Source organism: Filicampus tigris, chromosome 9 (genome assembly GCF_054856515.1).
Source record: "Filicampus tigris isolate MCC_2025a chromosome 9, RoL_Ftig_1.0, whole genome shotgun sequence".
Lineage (NCBI taxonomy): Eukaryota > Metazoa > Chordata > Actinopteri > Syngnathiformes > Syngnathidae > Filicampus > Filicampus tigris.
In genome coordinates, this window is record NC_141225.1 from 20,766,034 (window position 1) to 20,793,964 (window position 27,931).

The window sequence follows — 27,931 nt, forward strand, 5'->3', positions numbered from 1 at the left end:
CTATGACACTTTTGCAGGTCGGAATTCTGCTCATTTAAAGGGGAAATAAAGTAATATATATATATATATATATATATATATATATATATATATATATATATATATATATTCACAGTAATATGTATGTTAATCTTATGTTATTTATGCTAAACGTGCCCCCAAAGTACAGTAGCTGTTTGCATAGCAAAACCATTCAAAACACAATTGTGAAACGGTGCCGTTGCAACAAGTGGCCGGTCTCACGGCGCCATCTCAGAAAAAAAAAAAAATTATATGTTACATTATTATTTAGATGACATTTATGTCTGCTTTTCCCTCCACCCAAGACATCATGTCAAATTAGGATGGGTACACACAATGATGCTTTATTCTGAGTCAAGATATAAACACCATACATTACAACAAGCACAAACTACCTCCCAATATGGGAGAGGAAATTTTCAAGTTAAACATTTGCAGTTTGATCAGGATTGTCCTGCAGGCAGTACAGTACGGCATTTCACAATCAACTTACACCATGGTATAAATAACGACAGTATTATTGGTATGAAGTTCTTTCAAACGTAACGTCAGTGTCATCCAGAAATACCAAACTGAGCCTTAAATTGCAACCTGGACTGAATCTTTGCAGAGACAAGAAATACCAGAGCATCAGTACCTTTTGTTTGTGTTTCCTGGACTGAAACAGGCCTTTAAAGGACCAGCATGTATCGTTTGGTGATCAAAAAAAAATATATATAAACTCTTGTATCAGACATTTACAGTAGCCAGGCTAATGAAATTGTGAATGAAACTTTAAGGATGATCAGATTCTGTTTCAAGGCTCCTTCGGTTGTTGTGAGTGTAATTTGATTTTTAAGACACTGATGTCTATACAATCTCCATCCGTCAATGTTCCGTACCGAATGTTCTCATCTGGGTCGCGGGTGAGCTGACGGGGGGTACGCACTGACCACCAGCATGTATTACCAAACAAACATTTACACTCACATTCACACTTATCGGAAATGTAGTCCTCAATTTACCCACGTGCACGTTTTTGGAATGAGGAAGGAAGCTGAAGTACCTGGAACCTCTCGACTGTGAGGACGTGCAAACCGCTACACAATAAATGTATATTTGTTAACAGGCAGACCGGAAAGTTTTACCAACACATAGCCTTGTAACATTATTATTCAAATTTCTTTTCAGACACTCCTGACAGAGGGCACTGCCCATTGCATTCGCCAATTAGTTACTTGCATAGAAAATATCTGAAAACCATCCATTATGTAACAAATGTGAAGATGAATGTAATGGAACCGCATGGTCAGGTAAAAAAAAAAAAAAAAAAAGGCTTAAATGCAACACACTCATACTTGTAAGTCCTCCTGTGTGAGATGGACAAAACTGAGCCTCCTTTCCAAAGTTGTTACCAGAAGAATATCCAGATCACATGTTCATATTGTGATTGAACAAAATGAATGTCTTCCACAGCAGCGCTCCGTTAACTGCATGCCCTCCTCTCACCTTGCTTTTTGTACGTTAGTGCAGCACCAGGTAATGCGTAGTCCAGTGATCCAACACCCATAGATGCCCACCAACAATTTCTGCCCATCGTTAGAAAGTCTCATTAATAATTTAGGAATGTGATCATATATCACTTGTGTTGCTCCTTCTTGGATTTAGGCTTCTGATGATGCCTGGGGTCTGAGTTGGGCCTTCTCCATGGTGGTACCATATGGATCGGACCTTTTGAAGAAGCCCATCTAGAGCGATATATAATGAAAACAAATGAGCAAATTGGCTTAATTTGAAACAAAATAGATTAAAAAAAACCATTGCCTATCCCTTAAATTGTGTTGTTATACAGAGTTGTGTTACAGCAAAAAAGATTCAGTATATTGACATTCAGTCAGTTCTGCGTATCTTCAACTAAACAATGTAATGTATACCATTAAAAAAAATGTCATGCCAATGTCATCATGTCAGTTCATGTTACAGTCAATATCATCTCACACAATATGCTGTTTTTAAGGCATGTGCTTCAAAATCAAAAGTTCAAAATGAGCTTAGATTTGAATGTTTTATAAATGAAACTCTTTAAAAACATTCTAGATGAGCCATTAAGTGCAATCCAAGCACAAATATCATGTAACAGCACAATTGAGGTGATCTTGAAACGTGAGTAGAAAGACCACACGGCAAATAATCTATGCTTTGGGCCCTGAACATAAACATTTGTCCCCTAGACATGATTTGTAAGATTGCTACCTTGTACAGCAGATATATGAGCAGTGAGAGTAAAAGCAGCCCAGCTAAAACAGCCAGGATGATGATCCACACAGGAACATAGAACAGGCTGTCTGGTTTGTTCCACAACACTGACGTCACCACCTGAACAACAGAAAGCCATCACCGGTTCAGCCGAGTCCACACAATAAAACGTAAAAAACTGTACAGAAGGCGCTGCCAAAACGACTTACCTTTTTAGATCCAGATTGTTTGGATTTTGGAAGAATAGAGTAGGGCATCTTGTCGACAGTGAAATGAACAGAACACTCCAAAACATACTGTTTGTAGGGCCTCTGACAACAAGCAGAAAAGATACACATGAAGACCTAAACTTTCACGGTCGGGTATACCATGCGGGCACATATCGGTTTTGGTGAGCCTTTACTGCATATAGTAAATTAGTTACTATCAGTATAGAAAGGTAAAACAATTAAAAATGGCATGTCTCCTATATGATTCATTACACATGGGGTGAGGGCTCACACTGTCCACCAGAGGGCAGTATAATTAGCCTTTGGGTGCTCCTCAAAGTCTTCACATGAAGGAAGATAATTAAGTTACTCTGCAGAGGAAATTGCAGACTCACCTCGAGGAAAGTCTCCGCCCAAAGTCTGGAGCGAACACTCAAGATAACGCTGGCTCCTCTCTGCAGCAGCCCAATGTGACACTCAAGCCGCCAGCACTCCACAGTCGAGCATGTCTGTGATGGGAAACGGGTAACATAACCCATGTGGCATTTAACAATACTGTACTGTATTTATTTTGTCACATAATTGAATGACTTCGGTGGCTTCTCGCCGCACAACTGAATTATTTAAAAAAAAAAAAAGTCTTCTCTCTTTGGTGACATCTTTATTGTGGTTGAACGACACAAAAGATGTGCAGTCTAAAAACACTCAGACGTCACATAGGCTGCAACAAGCGGTCCAGTGAACCACAAAGATAATTAACTTCCTCTCATAAACAGCAGACAGCAGTCGATATGGACCAGGGTTCATTATATTCCCATTTCCTGTTTTAATTGCAACAATCGCATGCGAATTTATATACTTTGCAAGCACAAAGGCTGTACTATGGTCTTCTGTCTTGCAGTGGAGCTCAATGACCCTACTTTGTATTTAAGGTCATGTACTGTAATTATGTGGGGGGGGAAAACTCAAAGGGAAAAATGCCACATGCTGATACAACAGTTTAAACATTCAAAACACAATACAGGCAAACTGAAAGGAAATATATTATGCAATCTCGTCTACATTTTAAAATAGTTCCCAGGTGTCTTAATGAAAGGTTTCAATAGCGATAAAGAATTGCCAATTTAATGACTTTACGGTAAGGGGAAGTCGACTAAAACATTTTTTTTTCAAGAATATGTTGGCCCACTAGTTGAAACAAGTCATTATGAATATGAATATAAACCTACCGACCATATCAAGAAAATGCATATTAAAAAAAAACATTCGAATCACCAAGTTTCCTTGTCCAGTCATGGGACCTTTGGCCTCCCTCTTCTGGATATGATGCTCCATCCTAGATTCCAGAGATGAGGGACTTCTTGAAGCCGGAGACTGAAGTAGAAACACATGAAGATACATTTGCAGTCACACAAAAGGCCAACTGTAAATACAGTACAGTTCAAGACCACGGTATATATTTAGCCTTTATCCGGCCATTTTTCACCTTGAGTTTCAGGGCATTCAGGGCATGTTTGGAGGAGCAGCTGAGTGGCCCCTCAGTGACTACCTCCACAGGGTAGAGCAGGTCATGGCTGTGAGCCCTTAGAGGACATCTCACCTCCAGTGTGGATTGGCTGACAATACTGGGGCCATTGTTGACCAACTGCGAAGAAGAAAGTCATTTTGAACGTGCCTGCACGAGAACCACAATGACCCAAGCTGCACAAAATGTGGCTGTGAGATTTGTGAATCGTTTTATTAAATTAACCTCAATAGTGCTCACAGATAACTGACGTATAGTATTTGCTGACAAGACGTGACTACAGCGATAGAACATTATTGCCATCTCCAAGCCACGTGTTTCAGATTCAGACTAGCCAAGTAATCATATGCATTTACCCCCAGAAGTATTGGAACAGTGAGGTCAGTTCATTTATTTTTGCTGAACAGTGAAAACATTTTGGTTTGACATCCAAAGATGACTATCAAAATATTTGCTTTCATTTCGGCGTTTACTGAGAAGATAGCACCTTTTGTTTGAACCTACTCATTTTTCATTTGAACAGAAATGTTGGAGCATCTGATTAGCAAGTGTGTTAACATGAAGTGAGAATTGATTATTCAAACATCAACTAGCGCTTGACGACTATTCTTAGGTTCGGATTTGTTTTTTTGCCTGTGAAGTCTACTTCTCTACAAGTTGGTGGTGTAAATAACAAGAGAACCAGAGAGCTGTCAATAGGTGAAAAAAAAAAAGAAATAAGTGATGGCCAACTATAGTTCGAAACTATAATTTGCAGAAGACTTCAACAAAAGTGTAGATTGATTCTTCAAACAAAAAAATGCCCTAAATATCAACAATATGTTCGTTTGTTTTTTTGTTGTTGTTGTTTTTTGGTTTTTTTTACAGTTAGCATTACAACTAACATGATCGCCACAAAACCTTTCTGTGGCTGAAACACAAGCAGTTGTGTAGTTGAGAGAAGAGCCACTGCACAAACAATCAAAAAATCAGTAAAACCACAGAAGAAGAAAGAAAACCACTGGCAGTAAAGAGCCATCAAACGGGTAGCTCAAGGAAAACTGCAGCAGTTAATGACGGGAACATTGTGGGGACTGTAAAGAAAGACCCTTGAACAATTGCTAGTGATCACGAACAACCTATTTTTTTGTGAGAAGATGCTGAAAATTGTGGGATACTGTACCTCATAGACCTGTTGAAGCTGAGGGCCGATGTCCTGCTCATCCGTCAGACTCTGACTAGCACTCCAATTGGGGGGAGGGAGGAAGACTTTGTCTGGCCGGGAAACACTGAAACAGATGTAAAAGTTCAGTGTCAGCCCGAGTAGATGACACAAAAGAAGAATGGATACATAATGCACCAGGAAGGTTGAAAACAATCGACGATGTCTCACCCCTGCAGAATAACGTTAGCCACCGCAGCTACCTCCAACTGGAACAGAACTACTTCACTCTCCGAGTTATTTGCATTTTTACTGCAAGACACATAAGAAGAGGAAAAATTCACGGATTCATAGATATTCATTGCCTGATAAAACAGTGAACAAATGACAGTCAATCTAATGTGGATATGGTCATTTTCATTTAAATGGATAAATAACCGGAAATAAATAACCCACTGAATTTCCTTGAGAAAAACAATTTTACTGATACGAGCATTTGAAGTATTGGCAGTTGTCATTCAAATTGCAATAATTGTTTCTAAAAAGAAAAAAAAATAACAAATGGTGTTATTTTGGATATATGGATGAATTTGTCTTTTCCGTTACTACGATTGTATAAAGAATTGTATAAAGAAGATTGTATTAGCAGAGCATGTAATGGTAAGTAGTTAGGTTTATTTACGCAGTTGTATCCGCAGATTTTCAAGGGCAATGTAAATTGTGCAACTCACAGGATTTTTATGTAGCTGTTTGTCTTAACTGCACTTTGATCTGTACTGTTACGCAAGAAGTTCATTTCAGTGTGCCACCATCATTTGCTCTGTCAATAAGAATTGCCTTAAATATAAGTGCTTTAAAAAGAGGACTTTAAGTATGGCTGTTGGCATGGGAGACACTTAAAAGCAAAGCCAAACAAAAACCGATCAAAATATTTTCTTTAAACTAATTTGAGTTCAACCAACATCCTGAAATGGATTGTGTTCAACCTGGGGAAAAAAAGGAGACCTACCTTCTTAATTGGAGCTCAAATTGTATTGTGTTATGAGTGTCTGTGAGTCTGGGAACAGTGAAGCGGAGACCTGCCCAAAACTAGGGAAGAAATATATGTGATTATTTGAAGAATGGAGTGACACATAGTAAAAAAAAAAAATTTTTTAAATGACACTTTGCAACTGAAATATTGAAAAGCAGTTTCATTCTACAGCATATCGCCACAATTCAGTACTGAATAGTTCCTAGCCTTTGCACATTTTCAGCAATTATCTTCAAACATATACAATATAACGTATTTAGAAAAAAGTCTATAGATTTGACTTTACATGGTTCCAATCATGAAATGAGACTAGGCCATTTTCTGGTAACTAACCTCTCTCTTTTACTTTATCGCTGCTATATAGCAAAGAATAACAACATGCCTTGACTTAATTGTTGTGTAAGAAAATAAATCGAGACAATGTCTGATGTATATTAGTTCTTACACTAGTGCCAGGTTTCATGGGGTTCCCCAGATCGCATCTGAGGAAGCGGGTCTCGTTTTCTGCCTCATAGCTACATGTTAGCTGAGTCAGACTCTGGAACACACCCCAAAGACAAAAACTGAATTTAACATATAAAAAGAAAGAACGAAACTGACAGTGTATATGAAATACAAAATACATAAATGCCATACTATAAATTGACTACCATCCAGTCATGTACGTTTTACACTGTGGCTACCGAGACTGTTGTCTTTCTCACCGCATTGTTGCGCGTTATCCCGCTGTAGTCAGCCTCTTTGGGAAGCCGGACGTAGAGCTCAGCCTCGTAGGCTCCGCCTTCTCCCTCATTTCTGGCATTGAAGGAGAGCCTCAGGGAGTTTTCATCGCCCAGGTAAACTTCTTTTCTGTCACTGGGTGATGATAACATATCATCATCAAAAGGATTCTCACTGTAACGATTTACTCGGGACCCTTTAAAAAATGGGTAGTAAGTTTTCAACAACAACACATTTTTTCTACCTTGCTAAAAGCCAGTGCAGTATTTTAAATCTCACTGAAAACGTTAAATGTTGCTGACACAAGTCCTTAAAGCCTGTTTAACTATTCAAAAAGACGCAAACGCTTCATCCAATTGCCTTGTGAGTTTCCTTCCAGGATGAACATGATAATTTCATCTATTGCTATTACGAAAATAATGATGAGGGGCCCTATGAGTAATTTTCAGTCTGTAGTATTTTATCATATCGTCGCTGTCCTGTGAAAAACATGGATGTCCATTTTTTTTTTCTTTTTACGTTAATGGGGTTTCTGTGTTACGGACATCCCATTAATGTGAAAATTAAAAAAAAAAAAAAATTGGACATACGTGTTTTTCATAGAACAGCGACGATATGTTGCAGCTTCTGAAAACTTTCACCACAACAGCAGCAAATGGTCAATTAAGCATTTGTCTTTAGACACCTTTTTAGTGGGTAGATGATTTCAGGTTTTGCCGTTTTTAGTTCTTGTATGAAATAATTGCATACAAATAGATATTTTCCTCTTCTTATCGAGATGAAGGTACAACGTATATTAACTCTTGCAAAAAGTTGTTCACTTGTTCTACAGAGACATAAACAGATTACTTGTTGTGCTGTTAATAAAGATTACCGTAAAGGGAAAAAAAAAAATCCTGTCGTGAAATCAACTGCTGTGTATGATGCACATTAAAAATTGGTTAGCAAATGTGTATCCACATCTAATAAATGTGGTGCAATATGACACCAAGTAGTGATTAGAAAATGCAATGGAAAGCAAGGTTCCAAAGTCCTCACAATTGGTCTTTGTGAGGAACAGTCCCCAGAGACCACTTATATGCATTACTGTCCATGACCGACCAGGGAAATGACCCACATCTGATCACAGCCATTTGTCTCAGGAAACTCACTCCACCTTCTTGAGCTTGTTAACAGTGACGCCTTTCAATTTTGTGATGAATCCCACAGCACAACCTCCCCCCAACAGCACAGTCGTGTTTCTATTGAGTCACCAGACCAGAAAAAAAAAAGTCTGGTTGAGGCTCAAAATCAGGATTCCTCTTTGATTTCACATTTCCGCCATCCCTTCCCCCTCTCCGCAGAAAGTCTGAACACAGCAGCCCCTTGCGAGGTAAGACCAGCAGCTGAATTGAATTAGGCAAAGGAAGTAACACTGATACGATCACACCGTATAGATGGTGAGAATGGGCAAATGTCGGGATGTTCTATTCCGTTTGACAGTTGATTCATTACAATGTGCTCAAATGACAGCTATGACAGATGATATACGGCCATGGTGCGAACATTTTGGGATGGGATTGGGTTTCTTCAGCTAAGAGAAATGGTGTCACCATAGGACCAGAGTGTGTTTGTCCGCTATAGATTGTACAAAGTATATCATCTCAATTCATCCATTCAGCCAACTGAGCCAATAGCATAGCACTAAAAAACTTCTACTCCTCTTTCTTTTTTCCTTTGCATGTTTAAAATGTTTGCCATGCACAATACACTGTGTGCATCGTGCATTTTTACAGCCTTTGCTGAATGTGTTTTCTTGGCCAGTCAGCCATGTTTGAATTATTATTCTCTGCAGTGCACTGCCAGTCCAAGTGGACCATGATTTGTTCAAATCAAATGTTATTTATATAGCATTTTTCATACTATAAAAATGCAACAGAGATAAAAACAGACAATGAAAAAAAAAAAGTATACAAAAGCCCGCTCCTCCTATCCCCACGTAGAAACACGTACACACCAATACGAACACACACATACACACAAGACGGCAGCGTAAAGTATTCAAGCCATTCACATACTCGGACATGTGGGAATGTAATATAATTCATATGGCCAATGCATCCTTTGAAAAGTAGATGCCACAGGAAAGTATATCATATCAAACATTTTTAATATACACAATATGTATTGTACGATACTGTTTAAGTAATAGAAAGGTGATTTCCTCTCACCCAAAAACTGCCAACTTGAGGTCAGGGACACAGATGTTATCGTCTCCACAATCCAGTTGAATCTGGGCCTGAGAAAGCCGGTAGTATAAAGAAATGAATGAGAGTGGGTTACTTATGTATATTGTGTGGGAGGGGAAAAGAGCTCAAATGTATATATACAGAAAAGCTTTTAAGGAAGTGGATGTTTACAGACACCCGTACAGTAGAATCATGATTTAATGAAAGGATAAGTGAGGATAACGGCTACACACCAATAGCTATATACGACACGCATCAGCCGCAATCCTAAAAGCTGTTGGGAGGAGTACGTGTTTCATGTTGGCACGGAAAGAGTAACGTACTTATGTGGGAAACACAATTTGAGGAATAGAGACAATATGACCAAGGATAAGGAGAATGGAAGATGATTGCAATCTAAACTATTATTACATTTTTGAGGGAAAGCTAATCTGAACCATAACATTCAGATTTCACGGAGTTGAAAGGATTAATTTGTTCGAAGGTCTTATATGACAGACGGCTTGGCAAAAACTAAGCTAAGATGAATGCCATTTCATTTCTATAATGTGCCTTTCATGCCTTATTCTTTATTTTCCTGCTTTTCTGCCAGCAGTCCGTCTATGTGCTGGACTCTACTGTTATTGTTACCCTCTTCTCTCCAACATATGGGAGACATTAAATTCCAATAGAATGCTACAGAGGCCAAAGAATCAGCCTGGCAATAGTTAAAAGTCTCGAGGAAGATTCACTTTCAAGTCTCTGGTTTTATTTACACTCAAGGATATTAGGCATTCAACACCAAACACACAGGGCTGCAAATGCTGTCACTCATCTCAAGTTTAATCATTCCTGGTTGATGTTCACCTCTTTAACTTTGCAGGTGAGCCATGTTTGCTACCTTCTCAACAGACTGATGTATATGACAGAAAACAACAATAATGTCTGCGACACATTGAGAAATAGTGTGCTGACCCTCAAAACACGAACAATAATCGGATGAAAAATGTGTCTGATCTAGTTGAAGTGGAAGTCAACCCAAACATTTTTTTTCAAGAATTACGTTCTATGCAGGCTCACTAGTTGAAACAAGGCATTGTGATTAATATTGTGTTTGTAAAATATGAGGTCATGTGAATGTGTCAATAGATGGATGGATGCATACCCTGCATAGACTACCGCCATAGTCTAGGAACTACACAGGCATTCCAAAAACCATCTATGTGTGTGTCCTGTGGAGCATTACTTCATATGTGATTGCTTCAACCTTTCATGGCTTAACAATTTTGAGTCCGCGCCAGGTTGTATTGCGCTAAAACGAGGATACACAAAAGTAAAAAAAGCAAATACTGTCATAATGTGTAAACTCTCTATCAAGAACATGAGCCCATCGATGGTTTGTATGCTTCTGATCGCTGATAAATGGATCAGGAAGCTGTCGTTCCTGTTCAAGCGAAGAGATGCAAGAACAAAAACAGATGACTTTGATTGCGTTCCCTTGAAGGATCCCAGGCTTTAGCGTGTCCTGCTATAAAGTAACACGTCACACGCTCAGATCAGCTTATATCACACGTATGACATGTACATGTATGTGCACGTGCTCACACACAGCCTTTTGCCTCATGGAGGAGAGCACTGGCGACATGTACAAGCAAACCACATCCAGATGTCTCAAAGCTGAGCGCCACCCCACCCAAACACAAGTGTCAGTTCTCCTTGTGTGTTTTTGCACAACCAAAGCTCACCAGTCCTCCATAAACCTTCATCATATGCGCAGAGGGTGAAAAACACGACCAATTGGAGACCAAAATCCTCTTGGCCTATTGGGGTTGACCCTAAACCTCTAACCATATGGGGTTCACAACTATAAAGGGGACTGTGCGTTTAATGTCAGTTTCAAAATGGTTGCCAGTGACCTCTGTGTATGCAATTTGACATGTGTATCATACTAATTGCAAACAGTGGGAGATGAGCTTCAGTTTCGGTAAGGTATCCATCACGCCATCTGCTACAGGGCTCTGTCGCTCGCTCAAATGGAAATAATCTTAAAGGCCATATACTTCGATTATAGAACACAAGGTGTGTGGCTATACAGGTGGTACAGTATTGTCGAGATGTTTAGTGTGACCTCTGTCCTCATTGTCCTGAAAATAGCTCGGAAAATGTGAGAAATAGGTACATACCTTCTGCTCTATTAGTTGCTCAGTGTTATAGTTCAAGATAGGTCTGAGGCCATATTGGTCTACTGGGGCTTGTGAATCCAGGCTAAAGGCCAGACTGATGAATATGGGGGAGAGTTTATCCCGAAACTCCTCTTCTGCCTGAAACCAGAAGAGATTCACTTGCATGAGGAACAGAGAAGAAAAGGGAAAATAACATCAAACCCAGATTTTCCCTTCAGTTTCCCACACATAAATGCTTGGCCACCTTTACCACAATGAGGTTCACTCCAAATGTGTTGTGCAGCGACATGAAGAAGTATATATGTAAACATCTACCGTATGTACTGTATATATGAGTCACTGATGGGGCAGTGGTACATTCGCCTGACTTGGGTGCAGGCTGGGATGGTTCAGTTCCCACTCGGTGAGAGTGTGAATGTGAATGAGATTAGTTGTCCGGCTCTATGTGTGACCTGCGACTGACTGACTCGAGGTGTAGTCTGCCTTTCGCCTGAAGTAAGTTGACACAGGCACCAGCACCCTGCGACCCAGAACAGAATTAACCAGAGGTGGGTATGTTACAAAATTTTGCTAGTACATCATTCGCCATCCGTCAGCGCTCAGGGTACCCATCCGTTATTCGTCAGTCCGGCATTTTTTGTGACAAACTGAATTGTAATCATCAGTCCATCAATCCATCAGTTAGTCAGTCATTTAAGTCCGTCAGAAGTCCTTTGGGCCGTCAGTCGGTCCCCCAAAAAACATCAGAAAAACGGGTGTCCACCAGTAAGGGACTAACGGTCCTCGGTTACTAACGATTACATTGATTGGCGGATGAAAACCCACTCAGTCCGTCTATTTTAAAAGGTGTCCCGTCATTCATCAATCGACAGCGAAATAGGCATCCAACAGTGATGTTCCGTCAGTCTGGTGGAATGCTCACCTCTGGAATTAACGGTACTGTAAATAGATAGATGGAAAAGCTTGGTTGCATGCATTATAGCCAATCAGATATAAGGAGAGATGCCACACTTTGAACTCAGAAACAGCGTGTCAACAATGGAGACCTTTGTCTGTTTTGTTTTTAGAAGGTATTCGGTTCCTCCATCTGCAGGAATGTCAGTAAAGACAGAATACAAATAAAGAAAGGCGCACAAAAACATACATGTTGACTGACAGTCGAGGATATGGTTGCCAGTTCCAGGTCGAACCATCTCTTATCCTGTCAAAGAGCAAAAGACTGCTCTTGAGTGTTTTTGTCGTGCTGTTTGATCAGAGCATCACTGAGTGATGAGATGATTGGTACTGTAGTCCTTTCACCTTAGCATTCGGTAATAAGTGCCTCGAAAAACAACACTTCAAACAAACTTCAAAACCTCTCTATTAGGAAATGACTTTAACCTTTGTCCTATACCAGAAAGGTAATTACATTCACCCGGTGCTGCAGGTGCCGTCTGATTATATGACTGGATAGAAAAGGCCTAAGGGTCTGCACAATGGTTACATCTTATTGCACACTTATCTTTATATTGACCAAAAGTCGATTTTAGACTTTGCACCGATCTGATCGGCTATATCGGATTGAAAAAAACATATATACTGCATATGCAACTGCTATGTCACACAATTAATGACTACTATACAACATCAACGTCCCATTTCTCTTGAAACTACCGTGCATCTGGGGCACATAAATACACAGGTTCTTCATTGAATTACAGTCATTTTGAAAGGGTTCCAACTAAAGTATTTGCAGTACTAATTTTACGAATTGCATGTTTTGAAAGAAGCTAGGCAAAAATCCAATTCTGTTCGTTTGTTAACAACTCATTTACATTCAAATCATCAAAAATGCTTGAGAATGCTTTTGTTGATTCTCCATAAACCATACACATAGATCAATCTCAGCTACTCAATTCAGACAGGAGACAATAAGACTCTCAAGGCAAATTTGATGCTGATCCAAAAAGGGATTGTTTGGCATTGGTGGAGGTCTGCAGTCTACTGAGGACAAATTCCATTTTATTAGACAGCGAGTTCACTGGCAGTCTTTTATCTGACCTGTAGCAGACCTACCCCACATTTCTTGGAGTGTCACCAACAACAACATCAGTCAAGACTATTTGTTGATCTTCGTATGCATTCACTGAACGTCAATTTAAGAGCATTGCTTGACAACATTGCTTCATAACAGATTGTTCCATAGCATGTTTCCAAGAGGTCGAGCCAAGCAAATGTGCGCGCCCCGTTGGAGTTTGACCCTGTGGTTTAATGTTGTTTTATTCCAAGTGGTTGGAATACATTGGACCTTAAATACATTTCAGAGTTGAGCTTTTTTCCCACACTGTGCACACAGATTTGTCTATTTGATTAGAATATGTTAGAAATTCACTCACAATGAAATACTTCTTAAAAAGACTATAACGCTTGTCTACGTTTACATGGACAAAATGTATTTAATCCTTCAGATTAAAATTATGATCGGATGCACTGTTTTCATGGACACTAAAATATAGATCCGATTAGGACTTGCGTGTTCATGCATCACACTTTCCATTGGAACAAATTATAGAGACATGCGTAGATTGATCAAATATACCGGAAATAGTAGTAGAAGAAGAAGCCGTAGCGACTTCCATGTCAAGAGAATATGGCTGCGTCCATTTCTACTTTAAACTTTACCGTCATTTCGTATAGTTTTCCTGTTTGATCTGGTACGTCGAGTTAACATTTTCTAATGGAGTGCTGTAAATGTACCAGTTCAGTCTTGCACCCGTCAAGTCTTACGCTCGCTCTGCTTCCACTAGCCGATCAGATTAACAATCGACGTAAACCACCTCTCTCGTTCAGAATAAAATCTTGATCCGAATGGGTTGATCGGGTCCGAATATTCCGAAAGGGGTGTGTACACTTCTTATTCCGATCAGGCATTTAATCCGAATATATGTGTCCATGTAAATGCAGCCATTAAGGCACTTTAAACTGTGAAAACTATTCATATGCCAGTAAGCATTAGAGCCAGTGTTTGTCTGTTTGAATGCTGATGTGATGTGGAATTTTTATCATATTTCAGTTTTGCCAGTGTACTCCCAGTTGGGGAAAATTTTTTAAAATGATGATGATGACTAACTGACCCGTAGGTAGACCCTGGTGTCATGGCACAGGCGATGTCCATTGGCCAGACTGAAAGTCTTAATCAAACTGGGCTGCTGACTATCCAAAAACAGAGTCCTCCTGACGGATTCCATCGGATTCTGCTTCATACTGTCCAACTGAATTTCCACCAGGAAATCTAAAAACGTACATATATGCAAACAAGGCACGACAGTGTAAATTTGCATGAAAACATATACATTCACATCTCTGCACATGTAAAAAAAAAAAAAAACATGTATGCTCATAAGCTTTTTTTGTCATGTTCTGCAACAGAATATTAAATCATAAAGTACTCATTCACTCAAGATGACAACGGCACCGAGAACACAAATAATACACGCCGGCAACAAACATGTGTCTTAAATGTAGGAGCCCAACAGGTGACCCTCTGTTTACACAATTGCCCTTTTATCTTCGTGTTAGCATCCAATTTGACCACAGTTAAGGCCAGCATACTTGCGGGCACACAAAGAACGCAAGGTACTGTAATAGGGACCATCTGTGGGCTGGCGTGTGTGTGCATGTGTTTCACCTAGATGAGATGGGAGGTGTTTTCCATGAGCCAGCAGGCAGAAACTGACGCTGACACTGAAAATTGAAGAAACACAGAATCACAAACACTGACGTGTTTAGTTTATTTCAATGATTTTTTTCAGAAAGGAGCCACAAGATTGTGTGCATTCCTATTTATATCCTCCCATGTACTCTTTTTTTTATTTTCAAACACCAGAAAAAGTTCATTCCTCTCCGTCCAAAATACTGTGTTAGTCTTCATAATGCTTTAGCATGACTATTTGTGAAGCTCGGTGTATTTCCCCCTTCTTCCTCTGCTTGGCCTTAGAATTCTGTGTTTCTGCATTTCTAGTTAAGAGCAGCTTGGACAGGAAATCGGCAAACATGAACTCATTTGACGTTCTCGTGAGGGAAACTTTAAAGAACTGAAATAGAAGTGTGACAGGTGTTACATAACAGCAGTCATATTTTCCATGTTTACTTCTTTTCAGACCTCTATTTAAAGGCTAGAGCTTCTTGTTGAAGAAGCAACAAAATTTCCACAACAGGGGGAAAACACTATTATGTGTAATCATGCTGTTACTGTATTAGCCGCATGTGAAGGTTTTAGAGGAAAGCAGTGGGTGGTCGTACCAAGACACAGCAGCGGTTCCACCCCTAGTGGAAAGCTCACAAAGCTTCTCTTCTTGGTTGAACATCGTTGGCTGTACTGTGAGAGATGCACTTGCGGTCACTATCGGTCGAGACCTGAGTGAAGACACACAACAGCACGAATAACAAAAGAGTCGAGTTTTCTGCGGGCGTATATCTTGTACACTGCTGTATGCTTTAAACCCACCGGTACAGCACAGATTTGTCAGCCCCAAAAGCACCAACAATAAGGTCTGCAAGAGAAATTTGAGAATTAAAGTGGGTTATCAACAAGGGGGAATTCAGTTTAATATTTCCCTGAATGCAGTACCTGGGTAGCCATTTAAATCCAGATCCGTGTTGCCTCGCAGGGCAAAACCAAAGTTGGCAGGGAAGGAGCTGGAAGCCCAGTGGCCAGAGAGAGTCTGAGTGGGCGTGTCCTTCAATCCCGCCGCATAACCGTTGTAAATAAGAACCAGACCCTGTTGGTCGTCTCCTCCGTAAGGACAGCCGATGGCCATATCTGATTGTGAACACAAACAGCACACAATATGAAGCAGCTTGGGTGTTTTTGGCCGTTTTACGCAATTGCCATTCTCAACAGAATTGTAATTTGCAGAGCAGCTTCCAGTAAGGAGCAGAATACATGTCATGCCGTAGAACTGACTGTCAGTTTAAAGTTCTGCTAAAAAAGTAACAGAATTTTCATCATTTGCTGTGTTTCATGTGTGTGATAGATTTTATTGGCCTTTCTGTCATGTCACTGGAGCAAGCTGTATAATGATCTTCTAAAACCAGCATCCAAATTATTGCATGAGTCATAAACACAACGTAGCCTTCCACTTTGAGTAGATGACACGAAAACTCCTGAATCATAATCCAAAGGCAACTATGTAGAGCTCCATCAGATTGCAGTGTCTCCCTTATGTTTAATACAGAGTAGGGATTCAATTGTAAAATGAAGGACAAATATAGTTGACATTTCCTTCCAAGCAGCACTCTGCCTAGTGGGCAGGCCTATGACAATATTTTCATTGGTACATGGGGTGGTTTTGACTGAGCGACGTAAGACCAAGTGGCCAGGCAAGTGTCTGTAAATAATGGTTCCAAAGAGCACTGTAGTTTTCCTGGTTGCCGCCTGATGTATTTTTGCCTCTGATTTCGACAGCTCGGTCCAAGAACCAGCAGAGCAATCAACCGCAGAGAGCCCAAACGACACATCACTAACTGCAACAGCTTACTCAATACACCCCAGTGTTTATGCTCATACCATTAAATCCATCCTGGTTGAGGTCACCCAAAGGCGCCAGTGAAGTGCCGAAGCGGCCGAATGGCTGCTGGCCGAGTAGATGCTGCAAGCTGGGTTCCAGCTGCAAAGGTCCCTTCTGGAGGTAAACGTAAACTTTCCCAAGCTCTTCCAGCCGCCCGTTGGACCCTCGACTCATGAACATCGGTGCGCCCACCACGAGGTCATCTAGTCTGGGAAGGAAGTAAGAGCAAACAAATACGTACATGTATGCTCGTCAAAGATGTGGTTGATGGTAACGATTTACAATAAGCAGGAAAAAGGTGAAAATCTAGCCTCTTACAAATGGCGTTTTTTTTTCTGCATTTTAACTGGTTACATTTTAATTAATTCATTTAAATGTTCATATCTTTGAGGGACTATCAGAGTGCCGGTGCCCACTTCATATTTACTATCTGAAAGGCCCTCTAAGTTCTATACTGATGTTTGTAATTTGACCAAAATTCGTGGAGAAAAAATGAATGAAAATGTTTTTATATAAGACATTGAAATGAGTGATAAAGTGACTTAGCTTTGCGTGGGAAATTCCTACATGCTTGACCTCGGTTATAATGACAAAAGTCTTAACTTTTATTTCTTAATCCCATCTTAAATTTCTCTCCCTTTCCTCATTTCCCCCTTTTTTCTCCATTTTCCCATGTTTCCATTATCTGTGCAGTCACACCACGTACTCACCCATCATTGTTGATGTCGGTGGCTGCCACTGCATAGCCAAAGTACGACCCCATCTGGAACACATTAAAAACAAGACTCAGTTAGTCTCTAATTACATCACTCTGCATAGATCTCTTTATTTTCTTTCCATGTCCTCTCTTTTGTGCCCTCCAACTTCAACCCAACAGGCTTCCCTTTAAATCTTACAATCCCCTGCGGTGCCCACTTCTCCGTTTTCAAGGAGCTCAATCTTCAAGCTCCTGTAAAGATGACAAAAGGTGGCAGTGTCCTGAGACTCTTAACTCATTTAACTCTGCTCGTCTGTTTCAATTTCATACTACGCATGATAAATAACGGTCGCTTTACAACGCTGTGTGATTCAACTCAAGATGATTTGTAGCATTTCTACGCACAAATCCGATTAGAGGCCCCAGTGAAAGACAAGCCTTAACACCAGAGATTGTCTTTCTGTAGCAGCCATGCAGAGACAACTCATATGGGGAAAATGAAATAAGGCAAAGGGCAAAGTTCAAATCCACTGAGACATCAAATGGGCACTGTTTTCCTATTCACACTCACGCTGTGAAATATGACCACCACTTCCTGTAAAGAGTTGACACAATTTTTTTGTGTATTGTTTTGTTTTGTTTGTTTGTTTTCTAGTTGCACCACATTTATTGTCTTTGTGAAACAGTGCCACTTATTCAAAAATCAGCTTGGCCTCTACCCTAAAGTCACCTAGGATAGTTTCCAGCTCTGCATTGCCCTGAACAGGCTAAGCAGTAGAAAATAGAAAGATGGATGGAATATTGACCAAAAATGAGGAACTTCTTATTTGGAAACAGACAAATGTGTATGTTATATTAAGGCCTTTATCAATAGCCCTCCATTGTATTGACTACAAAACATTGAACTCAATCTGCTAGGGTTCATTTGCATTTCCATCCGTGCAGCAATGTGAGAAAAACACATCAGAAGCAGCTCTAACCAAAAACTCCTCAAATGATTTTTTTTACAATAGTGTGAAAGTAAGCACCCATCTTTACTTTATATTCACCTTATCAACATCAAAAAGTTACGCCGTGCCCAAAAACCAGAGACAGTTCATCAGGTCGCAATACCGAAGCAGTTCAAATTCCACAGCTCTTAGTTCAAAGCTGGTCATAACAACGGACACAATCTGAGATTTCATCCGCCAATAGGGGCTCCTGCCCGAGGTATTTTTGCAGCTGACATTAACAGTTGAGTCCAAAAGCCAACAGAGCAGAGAATTCACCCACAGAGAGTCTATCATCCCCAATGTCACATCATTCATTACAACAGTTTACTCGGCACCGTTCATGCTGAGTCCAACACTTCATGACACCTGCTGATGACCCCCCGCATAGAGCAAATACACACAGGCTTTTAGGTTGATCACATGGTCTTGCATTTAGCAAAACAGGAACTGTAACAGTAATAGAAATGTGTCCCACTGATGGAGCTGCCATGTCCAAACAGAATGGGAACTGTAACACTATTAATTCATTTCCTGTCATTAATCCTAACAAGGTTAGATGCAAAATGCAAGACTCGTGTCACTAATCAGTTCAAACAGGACACCGTTCAACAACAGTAAAAATGTTGATCCAGTCGATCAGTAACATGGGCGGACAGAGGACTCCAAAATGCGAGCCAAAGGGCAATATCAATAATCAAAACAGGGTATGAATTAAATTGGAGTGAGCGGTGCGAAAGAAGGAATGATCGAACCGGATGACCGGCAACGACTAACTGTTGACGAGACAGCCTGAGACACAGATAAAATGACAACGAGGGATAACGAGGTACAGGTGAGGGGGGTACACACACAAGTGAGCGGGTGCACACAAGACGGGGAGGGCAAGAAACACGCAGCAGTATATGCAGTAGTAAAAATGACCCTCACAGGAAATGAATGGGTTTGCTGATATGGTATATCCATCAGAGGAGAAAAGATCCACACACACACACACAAACATTACAAGTCCATTTTGGAATACATTTGAAGTGCCTATCCATCCATTTACAATATCAATATACGGTATTTATTTCTGTTCTTTGGGTTGTTGACCTGTTGCATCATCCATTTTATACTAACCTTCAATTAGCAAACAGAGTTCAAGACCTCCAATTTCGTCACATTGGTTGCACTCTAGTTTGGCTGACTCCTGATTTAAATGAGTTCTTCTCTCTTGGAAGAAGTCATTCGCCAAGGGATCACATACTTTTTCCACCATGCACACGTGTGCCCAATTAAAATTTGTTTTTTTTTGTTTTGTTTGTTTGATTGTGTGCTCTAAGTTTAAGCAGATTGTGTTTGCCTATTGTTGTGACTTAGATGGATATCAGATCCCATTTTATGACAAATGTAAGCAGACATTCCAGCGTTTCCAAAGGGTTCACATTTACCTTTGTAAATGTCATCCATCCATTTTCAAAACTGCTCATTTTGTTCAGAGGTACAGGTCATTGTTGGTTAATGTAAGCTCAGGCTGTGACCTGGTATCGGCCAAATCTCTGCAGGGAAAATTCCTTCCTTGTCAACCTCCTAAACTATTTTCAAATGTGTGACATACTGTATGAAAGACATAGAGTATGGAAACTTTCTCGAGTTTGGGCAAAATTGTACATACTTGCTCTCCTGTCACGTTCAGCAGTGATTTCAGATCCTTTGCATTGAATATGGACACCTACGAAACAGTTATTGATTACAAATCATTGTTCATGAAGCCTAAAAGATATGGGTTAATGGTCTTGTCGTCTTCATTAATGTATACAGTGAATTAATCGATTTATTTGTACTCCTTACTAAACCATACAGCATGAGTCCTTTCGGAACTCCTGTGATGAAATCTGCAACAAAGACAGCAAGTAGCAAAAGGTTAGAACTGATAAGGAAAGACTGAAACAATGTTTGTACTTTTCTGAGGTCTTTTTACCCCCTGTATTTCAAAACTGCAGGAGACATACTCAGTCATGTGTGTGGAGACTAAGTGGTTTTAGAGCTGAGAGGGTCAACAAACCCTACACCCATGTGTGTTTTCAGACTCGACACTGTCAACATAACCCTCACCTTCCTCATCATCCCCACTGAACTCGCCACCAGCCACGGAATAACCTGGAGTGAGATGAGTCCGATTGGATTGGCAACCCACCGCATTGGAATTCGTCATGTGAATAGCTTGGTTGTACATTGAATACAATTAAAAAATCCTTACCCAAGTAACTATCATCGTAGCTCCCCTGCACCTGTCCTGTTTGAATCTGCCCAGCAACCGACAGTAAAAAATATGAAGGGTAGTAGGCCTTAACAATCTCGTCTGGCGTGGCTGATATCAGCTGACCTAGAAAATTTGAGGGTAAATTGGCTTATCTGGCATTTAAATGTTGAAAGACATGTGACACTGTTTATGAACAATTTACTGCTAACTCTCTATAATACTGTCCACATTCATGTGTGCTCACCTTGCCAGTAAAAGCTGCCTGGTCCACCAAGAACAACCCTTCCGTCCTGATACACATAAGAGCAGGAATTTGTGAGAAACCAGTTTCTTTAAAAGCTACAATAAACTCTTGTAGCCCGTTATACACAGTTTAATCTCCACTGCCTATTTTTGTCAAAACGCAACAATGGCTGTGGGGTGAATAACAAACACTGCTCTTACCTTGGTGAAGTCAGCACTAAATCCTCCCTGACAATAGCCCTGTCCTGCAGGTCCATGTCTTTCTACAGTGCAAAACCGAAAAGTTAGAAACACATTTCTCCCCCCGTTTTTGAAGATTATCAGCATTATGTGAATAAAAGACAGATCAGCTAAGGCTAAGCTAATTTGAATTACAGTAATCAAGGGGACAGATACAAATCGTGATGTTGTCAACTCAAAACATTGCATTGGGGTTTGTAATCATAAAAAATCATATTAAAAAGTTTCATGGCTAATTTATTTGGGCAATGATCACGTGTCAATCAAATTCTAATCAGGACTTTTGTCATGATCTTATCAAAACATCACATTCAGTCATATTCTAAGTTTCAAATTCAAAGTGAATGGGGGAAGGTTTGCCCGAAAAGGGGAAATAAATGCTATGAAGGAAAAAATATATTTTTTTTTAAAGGTGTAAAGCACAGAAATATCATAAAATCCCCAAAGTTGAGATTTCAGGTTTTCATTGAACAACAATATTATAGGTAACACATTCAGTTATCACATAATTACAATTTAATTCCAATTACTAACATAGTAGTACCGCACCTGTTCGACAGGGGGCATACTCCACAAAGGATTTGAGGCTGTCCACTGAGAGATAACAAGATCCAGTCAGATCAGCAAAGGGTGTGTCGTGTTCGGTCCGCCAATAATACCTGGGAGCACAAGCCTGAAAGCCACACACAGGATAAAAAGAACAATTTTGCTTTTTTTTTTTCAGACAGAGCACCCCATTCATCAGTTACTTTCACGTTCTGAAATATCAGAGAGCACAGATTGGAGTATCAGTATCGTCCTGAGTCATGAGCAAAAGACCAAATGTATGTATTCTAGCCATTTTCACAATGCATTTCTTGAAAATAGGAGTATCAGAGGCTTAACATTAGAGCAATGATTCAGTCACCTGTCTCATTCAGTGTGTGTGTGTGTGTGTGTGTTTGAAAATAATTATAAAGACTTGTTTTGAAAGTTGAAAAGTCTTCATGTAAAGACCTAGTCACGGACGATTCCTACCAGAATATTGTTGCCTTGGGAACGCACAGTCGCTCCAAACCACTGATGGGACTTGAACTCAACTTGAGTGTTTACGTCATTTATGGAGAAATACTGATCACCTATAAAACGGCAGAAGACAACGTCATTCAAAATCAGTGTAAAATAATCCGATACATCTTGAATAACATTTACTGTCCCCTAAAAATCACTCACCAACAGCCATTAAAAACAGCTGGCAACAAAAGTGAGTACACCACAAAGTCAAATGACGTAATTGTGCCCCAAAAGTCATTTCCCTCTTCGGTGTCATGTGACTCAATAAGGTCTCAGGTGTGAATGAGGAGCGGGCAGACATATTAATGTGCTGTTTAAATTTCTCTCTCTCTCTCTGCTTTTTCCCCTGTAGTAGGTGAGCCTGCTCCCTGCGCAGTAGATAAAAACACGACTGCATTTACAACTTTCAGCAGTGGGAGTAATACCAGCAGTTGTCATGTTGACTTAGACTCTATGCTACGAACCTGTTCTCACCCCTGTAATAGTTGCTCCTGTTTCTAGAGGAGCAGCCAACGACAACAGCATTACATCTGCTAATAATATCAGCGATAATTATGTCCCTCCATCCTTTTTCTGTCCCGTTTATCTTCATTTGGGTCGCGCATGAGCCTTTCCCAGCTGACTTTGGGCTTTAGGCAGGCTGTACTAGTTGCCAGCCAATTGCAGGTGATAGTTATGGAGTAACATTAATTACAACTGCATATTATTAAATGATTGTTATTGTTTTTGATGTATTAATTGTTATGATATTTAATGTTGGCCTTTCGTGCACTTGAATCAAATAAATCAGCTATTTGGCGCAGAAAGGTTACATTTTGTGAAAGTAAACGACAGCCTGTAGGTGAAAACATCAAAATGCATACTGTCTGAGAGGAAATGTTACATAAATATAGAATTACATGAGTGTGTACAATAAGGGAGACCCTGTGATCCTCAAATGCTGGCCCTTATCGCTTCCTGTCCTTCTGATGGAGGTGATTAACTTTTTAGGGGTGGGGGCAACACAGATCCTCTGGGGTCCTTTCCCCAGTGGTGACTCTCCCCTAATTTGAGCGCAACACTCAGCCAATTGGAAATAACAGTTTGTGTGGAAACACTGTAGACATAATCCATTGCCATCCAACCATTATCGAAACACACTGGAGACATCAAAGGCTGGTTTCAATCCAAACAGAACTACTGGATTCGGGTCTTTAAAACGGTAGGGAGCCATACTTCTGACATGCGAGTCAAGAGCAGGGTCAACTAACTCAAGAAGCTCCCATAACGCTTCAAACTAATTATAGCATGGAAGGTTAAACACAGCTGAGTTTACTACATACAGTAGATGTGTCCATTCTTTTTAATTGCGGCATTAGCGAACATGTACTTTAAAAACATAACCTACCACTGTAATTATGATGCTGGGTAAATATTATCCTGTCAATGCTTTTGCAGTTAGTAGTTTTCCACCTCGTAAGGTGAAGTCATGTAGATAGTCGACTTAATTGGCAAGACTTTCTACCTCGCTTGTCAAAGTTGATAATGCTGCAGTTAGTTTGGCTCCAGTGGCACAGGAAGACGGCTCCTCCTTCGGTGATTCCGGGTTGTGTGGTGTTGGCCTTTGGAGCCCCAATCAAAATGCTCACACTGCCCAGCAGAAAAGAAGAACAAAATCATCTTGTGGTGAAGAACTGATTCAGAAAAGACACATCACCCACATAAGGAAGAATCATTTCTATTACTTTGCCATTAGAACGGGAGAGGGCAGGCAATCGATCATGAGTTTCCTTGGATTTTCTATGACCACACAATGTTAATGAAAAAACATTCCTTTGGCCTACTGCAGATGTTTGAATAAATATATTAGTGCCAATTTCTCCCAATGTGGCCAATAACTCAGTTAATTTGGTTCTGTATGGTTCTAAACGGCCATTTACAACACAACAAAAAGGTACAGTAAAATATATTTGAAATGGATTCACATAACGCATACACAATTCCATGTGTTAATTTTACAAACCGGCAAAGATTTCAATGCTTTCCTACTAAATTTCCTAAACTCAGGCTGAGAGTGCATAGCACAACTTTCAATCATGGTGGCTGATGACATTAACAGAGATCAGAATGAATCTGAACTCGCACCACCCCCAGCTTCCCACAGTCGCAGGAATAATAATGTAGTAAATTTAAATCGATTTTTAAACTCCATATCTTGAAGTTATCACTAAGTCAAGGATTTAACCTCTCATCTAGAAGGTAGAGTAAACGCATCGCAAAAATATTCTCCAACAACCAAACACATTTGCCATGCAGTCTACTAAACAAGTCCAGATGCCACACCTTTTTTTTAATATTATCTATGATGACCTTTTATTGGGATTGCAAGATCATTTGGGTTGGAATTGATCATGATGCCATTTTTTTAACTATTTTAGCTGGACTTACCCGTCTGTCATTTTGAACGGAAAATGTTCTCATCTGTAAACAAGCTGTGCGCCGATTGTCTCGCTGTTCTCCGTAATTTGATATGGAAACAAGCTTTTCTGTGATTGTTTGTTGCTGATATGTCACTTCATTCTGTTTGCTCCGTTGACATTTAGCAGGCCATCGGCAGAATTGTGACCGGACATGGTGCACTCTGAGGCGGCCGCAGCAGCGCAATGCCACAGTCCCAATGGAGGAAATCTTTCATACCCTATTATTTTTCTGAGTCCACCTCCAGGGTGACAACCGGCAATCTCGCAGCTCCCCAGCAAGCACTCAGAGGTGGACTGACCAGGACGAATACTCATGTAATTTATTTAAATTCACCTCCATGGTGACACCCTGCGACCTGTGTGTGCGTGTGTGTGTGTGTCTGTGTGCTTGTGTGTGAAGCAAGAGAGGAAAAGTGTGGTGACAACCATAGAAAACGGACATCAAACTGACTAAAGCATGCAACATGAACAATACAATTCATTCATACAAAATTAAAAATATAAAAAACAAATTAAAAAAGGATATTAGTTGTATTTTATGGTTAGTACTTGAGTTTTTACACTTGTATGGCAGTTAGTAAAGTAAAAATATGACAGAAAGGTGTTCTGATATGATTTGTGATTTTATGAGATTCTGCTGGTTTGGTGCAATAAGTCAAATTGCAGTCAGCCAAATGGCAATAAATCCGAATAGTTTCTTGCCAAGTTTCAACAGCAGATGATGGTGGAAATGTTGTGATTCTTATTTTAATGCCCATTCATTTTCCCCAGTCAAGATGATTAACTTCTCATGACTTTCTGACACTTTTGGGTCAAAGGGGTCACTTGAGGGGGTTTGATGTAACAATCACAAGAGTTGGTAAAGGGTCGCATGAGTTCAGGTGTGAAAAGGTAACTTGACAGGAGTGTGCTGGTGCAGCACAAGCTTTTTTCACAGCGGTCTTTTTGACATGGTACAACAGTAAATAGTCGTATAGGTATACTCTAACCATGATCGCATTTTCATTGTTTTGAAACCACATTTGCAACAGAATCCGCCATGAACCAGGAAGCTAACTGATGTAAAGATGGACAAACAAACACAAATTTCATTCATTCTTTCATTCGTCATTGATTGGGGTTTTTTTGGGTCACTTTCTGTGAAAACAGTTCATTTTGCTGTGACATTCTTTCTTATATGACCTGCACTGGACTGCATAAATATTAACTAAATGACATTGACATTTTCAAAAGCTTGTTTGTTGAAACATGCATTGGATGATTGTTCATTATACTGTGCACTCGAAAAGTGTCAAACAAAGGAATTAGGTCATATTTTGAAACTCATTCATTAACTAAAAAGAATTGGGTTGCTATATTTTCACAGAACATTGCTTATCACAATTATTATTTCTTGACCTAATTCCATTCCAGTTAAAATGCTGAAATTCAAGCTGTTACACATTTCTTGCCCAGTAAGCCCTGTCTTCCTTATTACAACTTCATTGTGTTAATATACCGTATTTTAGTTCGAAAAAAACCCCCACAGAACTCCATATAAACATGAGTTGAACGTGTATACAAAAATGGTAACGTGATCACCACAAAATTAGCTCAATAGTTTTGTGATTGTCAGAATGCATGACTGCAGCTGAAGCAACCTCTTAACCTCTCTAGCTGAATGAAAACATTCTCATCCTGGAAAGCAGCCTCTTCCTGTTGTCTTGTTTACCTACCACGCTGCAAGAATGGTTTGATTCACACTGCTCGGTCACGAGCTAAATCATTCCATGTCAGCAACAGACCAAATGCTTCTAATTCAGCATTCTCACAATTAGTCCCCACACTGCCCTTCCAATCTCACGCTAGTCAGGTGAAGTGGTGGGATTCTACCTATGAACGCTCAAAGAATTATCCTAAGAACAAAAATAACAAATAATAGCACAGAAATCATATTATCCAGCGTTACGATGAAACTGAACACTTACAACACTACTGAGATTTTTTATTTTTTTTAATCTCTGGCTCATTGGGTTATCGTAAACAAAAATTAAACATTCCAAGCAACATCATTTTTTCATAGTCAGGTGTTAATGGGAAATCATACATGTTCAGTACTATTTTGTATTTTCATGTTGAATAGAGTTGTCTATTGCGGTCAGTCTTCTCACTTTATATTTATATTAATTCATGTGTGTTTCTTTGCTCCTCTTTTGACCTGACCTCATAGTTCCACCCTCACAGTTTTTGTCCATTTTCAGTTCCCCTTGTCCATTTGCTTAATTTGTACCACATCCGTGTCAAACCTTCAAAGCTGAGATAAAACACGCAAGGTGACTCCTAAATATTTATTTCATAATCGTGATGATGATGTACAACCAAATAAAGGCTAATTTATCTCACTCGCTCATTCTTCCCCTAAAAGTGATCCAAGTGTGAGAAATATTTAGAGGACTTGCCTGTCTGCTGTTTCAACAACCAGTACTCTTCGAACGACAACATTACTCACAGACAGACGTGCATGTCTGTTTTCAATCACTCTTGGACTGGAATCTGGAGTTGCGCGTGTGTGAGTGTGCGTGCGTGTAGGTGCGCGCGCGCACAATAGGCACACGTGTGTGCACAAGGGTCATAAGTTTCCTTTCAACTGACTTTACCATCTAGTTGCTCACTGTAGAAGTGTAAAAGATTTCACATGTAATGAATGAACAACGGTGCGATCCAAAAAAAAAAAAGATAAAAAAATAATTCACAGCCGGATTATAAGAAACTATCATATAAATGGAGTTCACTTTTCAAATGATTTAAGACACGGAGAAATATGTCCATTTTCAAATATTGAAACTAACCTGGATGAGTTGCTGCTAAAGAACTCCACAGAATAGCCAAAATAACTCCCCCGTGGCCCGGTGAAAACGACGCGTTTCTCTGTGTCCAGATTAAAAGCCTCACAAAAGTGAGTCAGAACCACAACGAGTGCAGGTACTAGCAGCACGGCGAAAGGACGTTTTCCCCGTGGCCGCGTAAATGGAGGTCCAGAAAAGGTGTCCATCTCTCCTTTTGTGCGTCTCTTGTTTCATCGAGTAGCTGTAGCGCAAAACACATCATCCGTGCTGTTCTGTGCGCAGGACAGTTTAGGTCTGACCATAAAGTAATGTCGTGAGGGGTTCTTGCACTTCGATCAGGCACAGTGCAATGATCCA

The 27,931-nt window shown here is 40.0% G+C and overlaps 1 protein-coding gene across 1 annotated transcript; it reads right to left on the bottom strand.

Moving 5' to 3' along the window:
• Window positions 1-339: 339 nt before the first annotated feature.
• LOC147142496 (integrin alpha-5-like) lies at window positions 340-27,926 on the bottom strand. The gene is made up of 30 exons (XM_086041398.1): window positions 27,578-27,926; window positions 23,795-23,919; window positions 22,255-22,355; window positions 21,787-21,910; window positions 21,199-21,260; window positions 20,999-21,044; window positions 20,752-20,877; window positions 20,607-20,651; window positions 20,343-20,386; window positions 20,167-20,223; window positions 17,534-17,586; window positions 16,823-17,031; window positions 15,884-16,075; window positions 15,761-15,806; window positions 15,556-15,669; window positions 14,942-14,997; window positions 14,388-14,545; window positions 11,275-11,412; window positions 9,095-9,162; window positions 6,869-7,019; window positions 6,610-6,702; window positions 6,141-6,220; window positions 5,363-5,443; window positions 5,153-5,258; window positions 3,952-4,110; window positions 3,741-3,839; window positions 2,861-2,974; window positions 2,466-2,567; window positions 2,254-2,376; window positions 340-1,748 (listed from the first exon to the last, which is right to left on the bottom strand). Exons 1-30 carry the CDS (start codon window positions 27,778-27,780, stop codon window positions 1,665-1,667), a joined length of 3,159 nt encoding a protein of 1,052 aa, XP_085897524.1. The 5' UTR covers window positions 27,781-27,926; the 3' UTR covers window positions 340-1,664.
• Window positions 27,927-27,931: the final 5 nt, after the last annotated feature.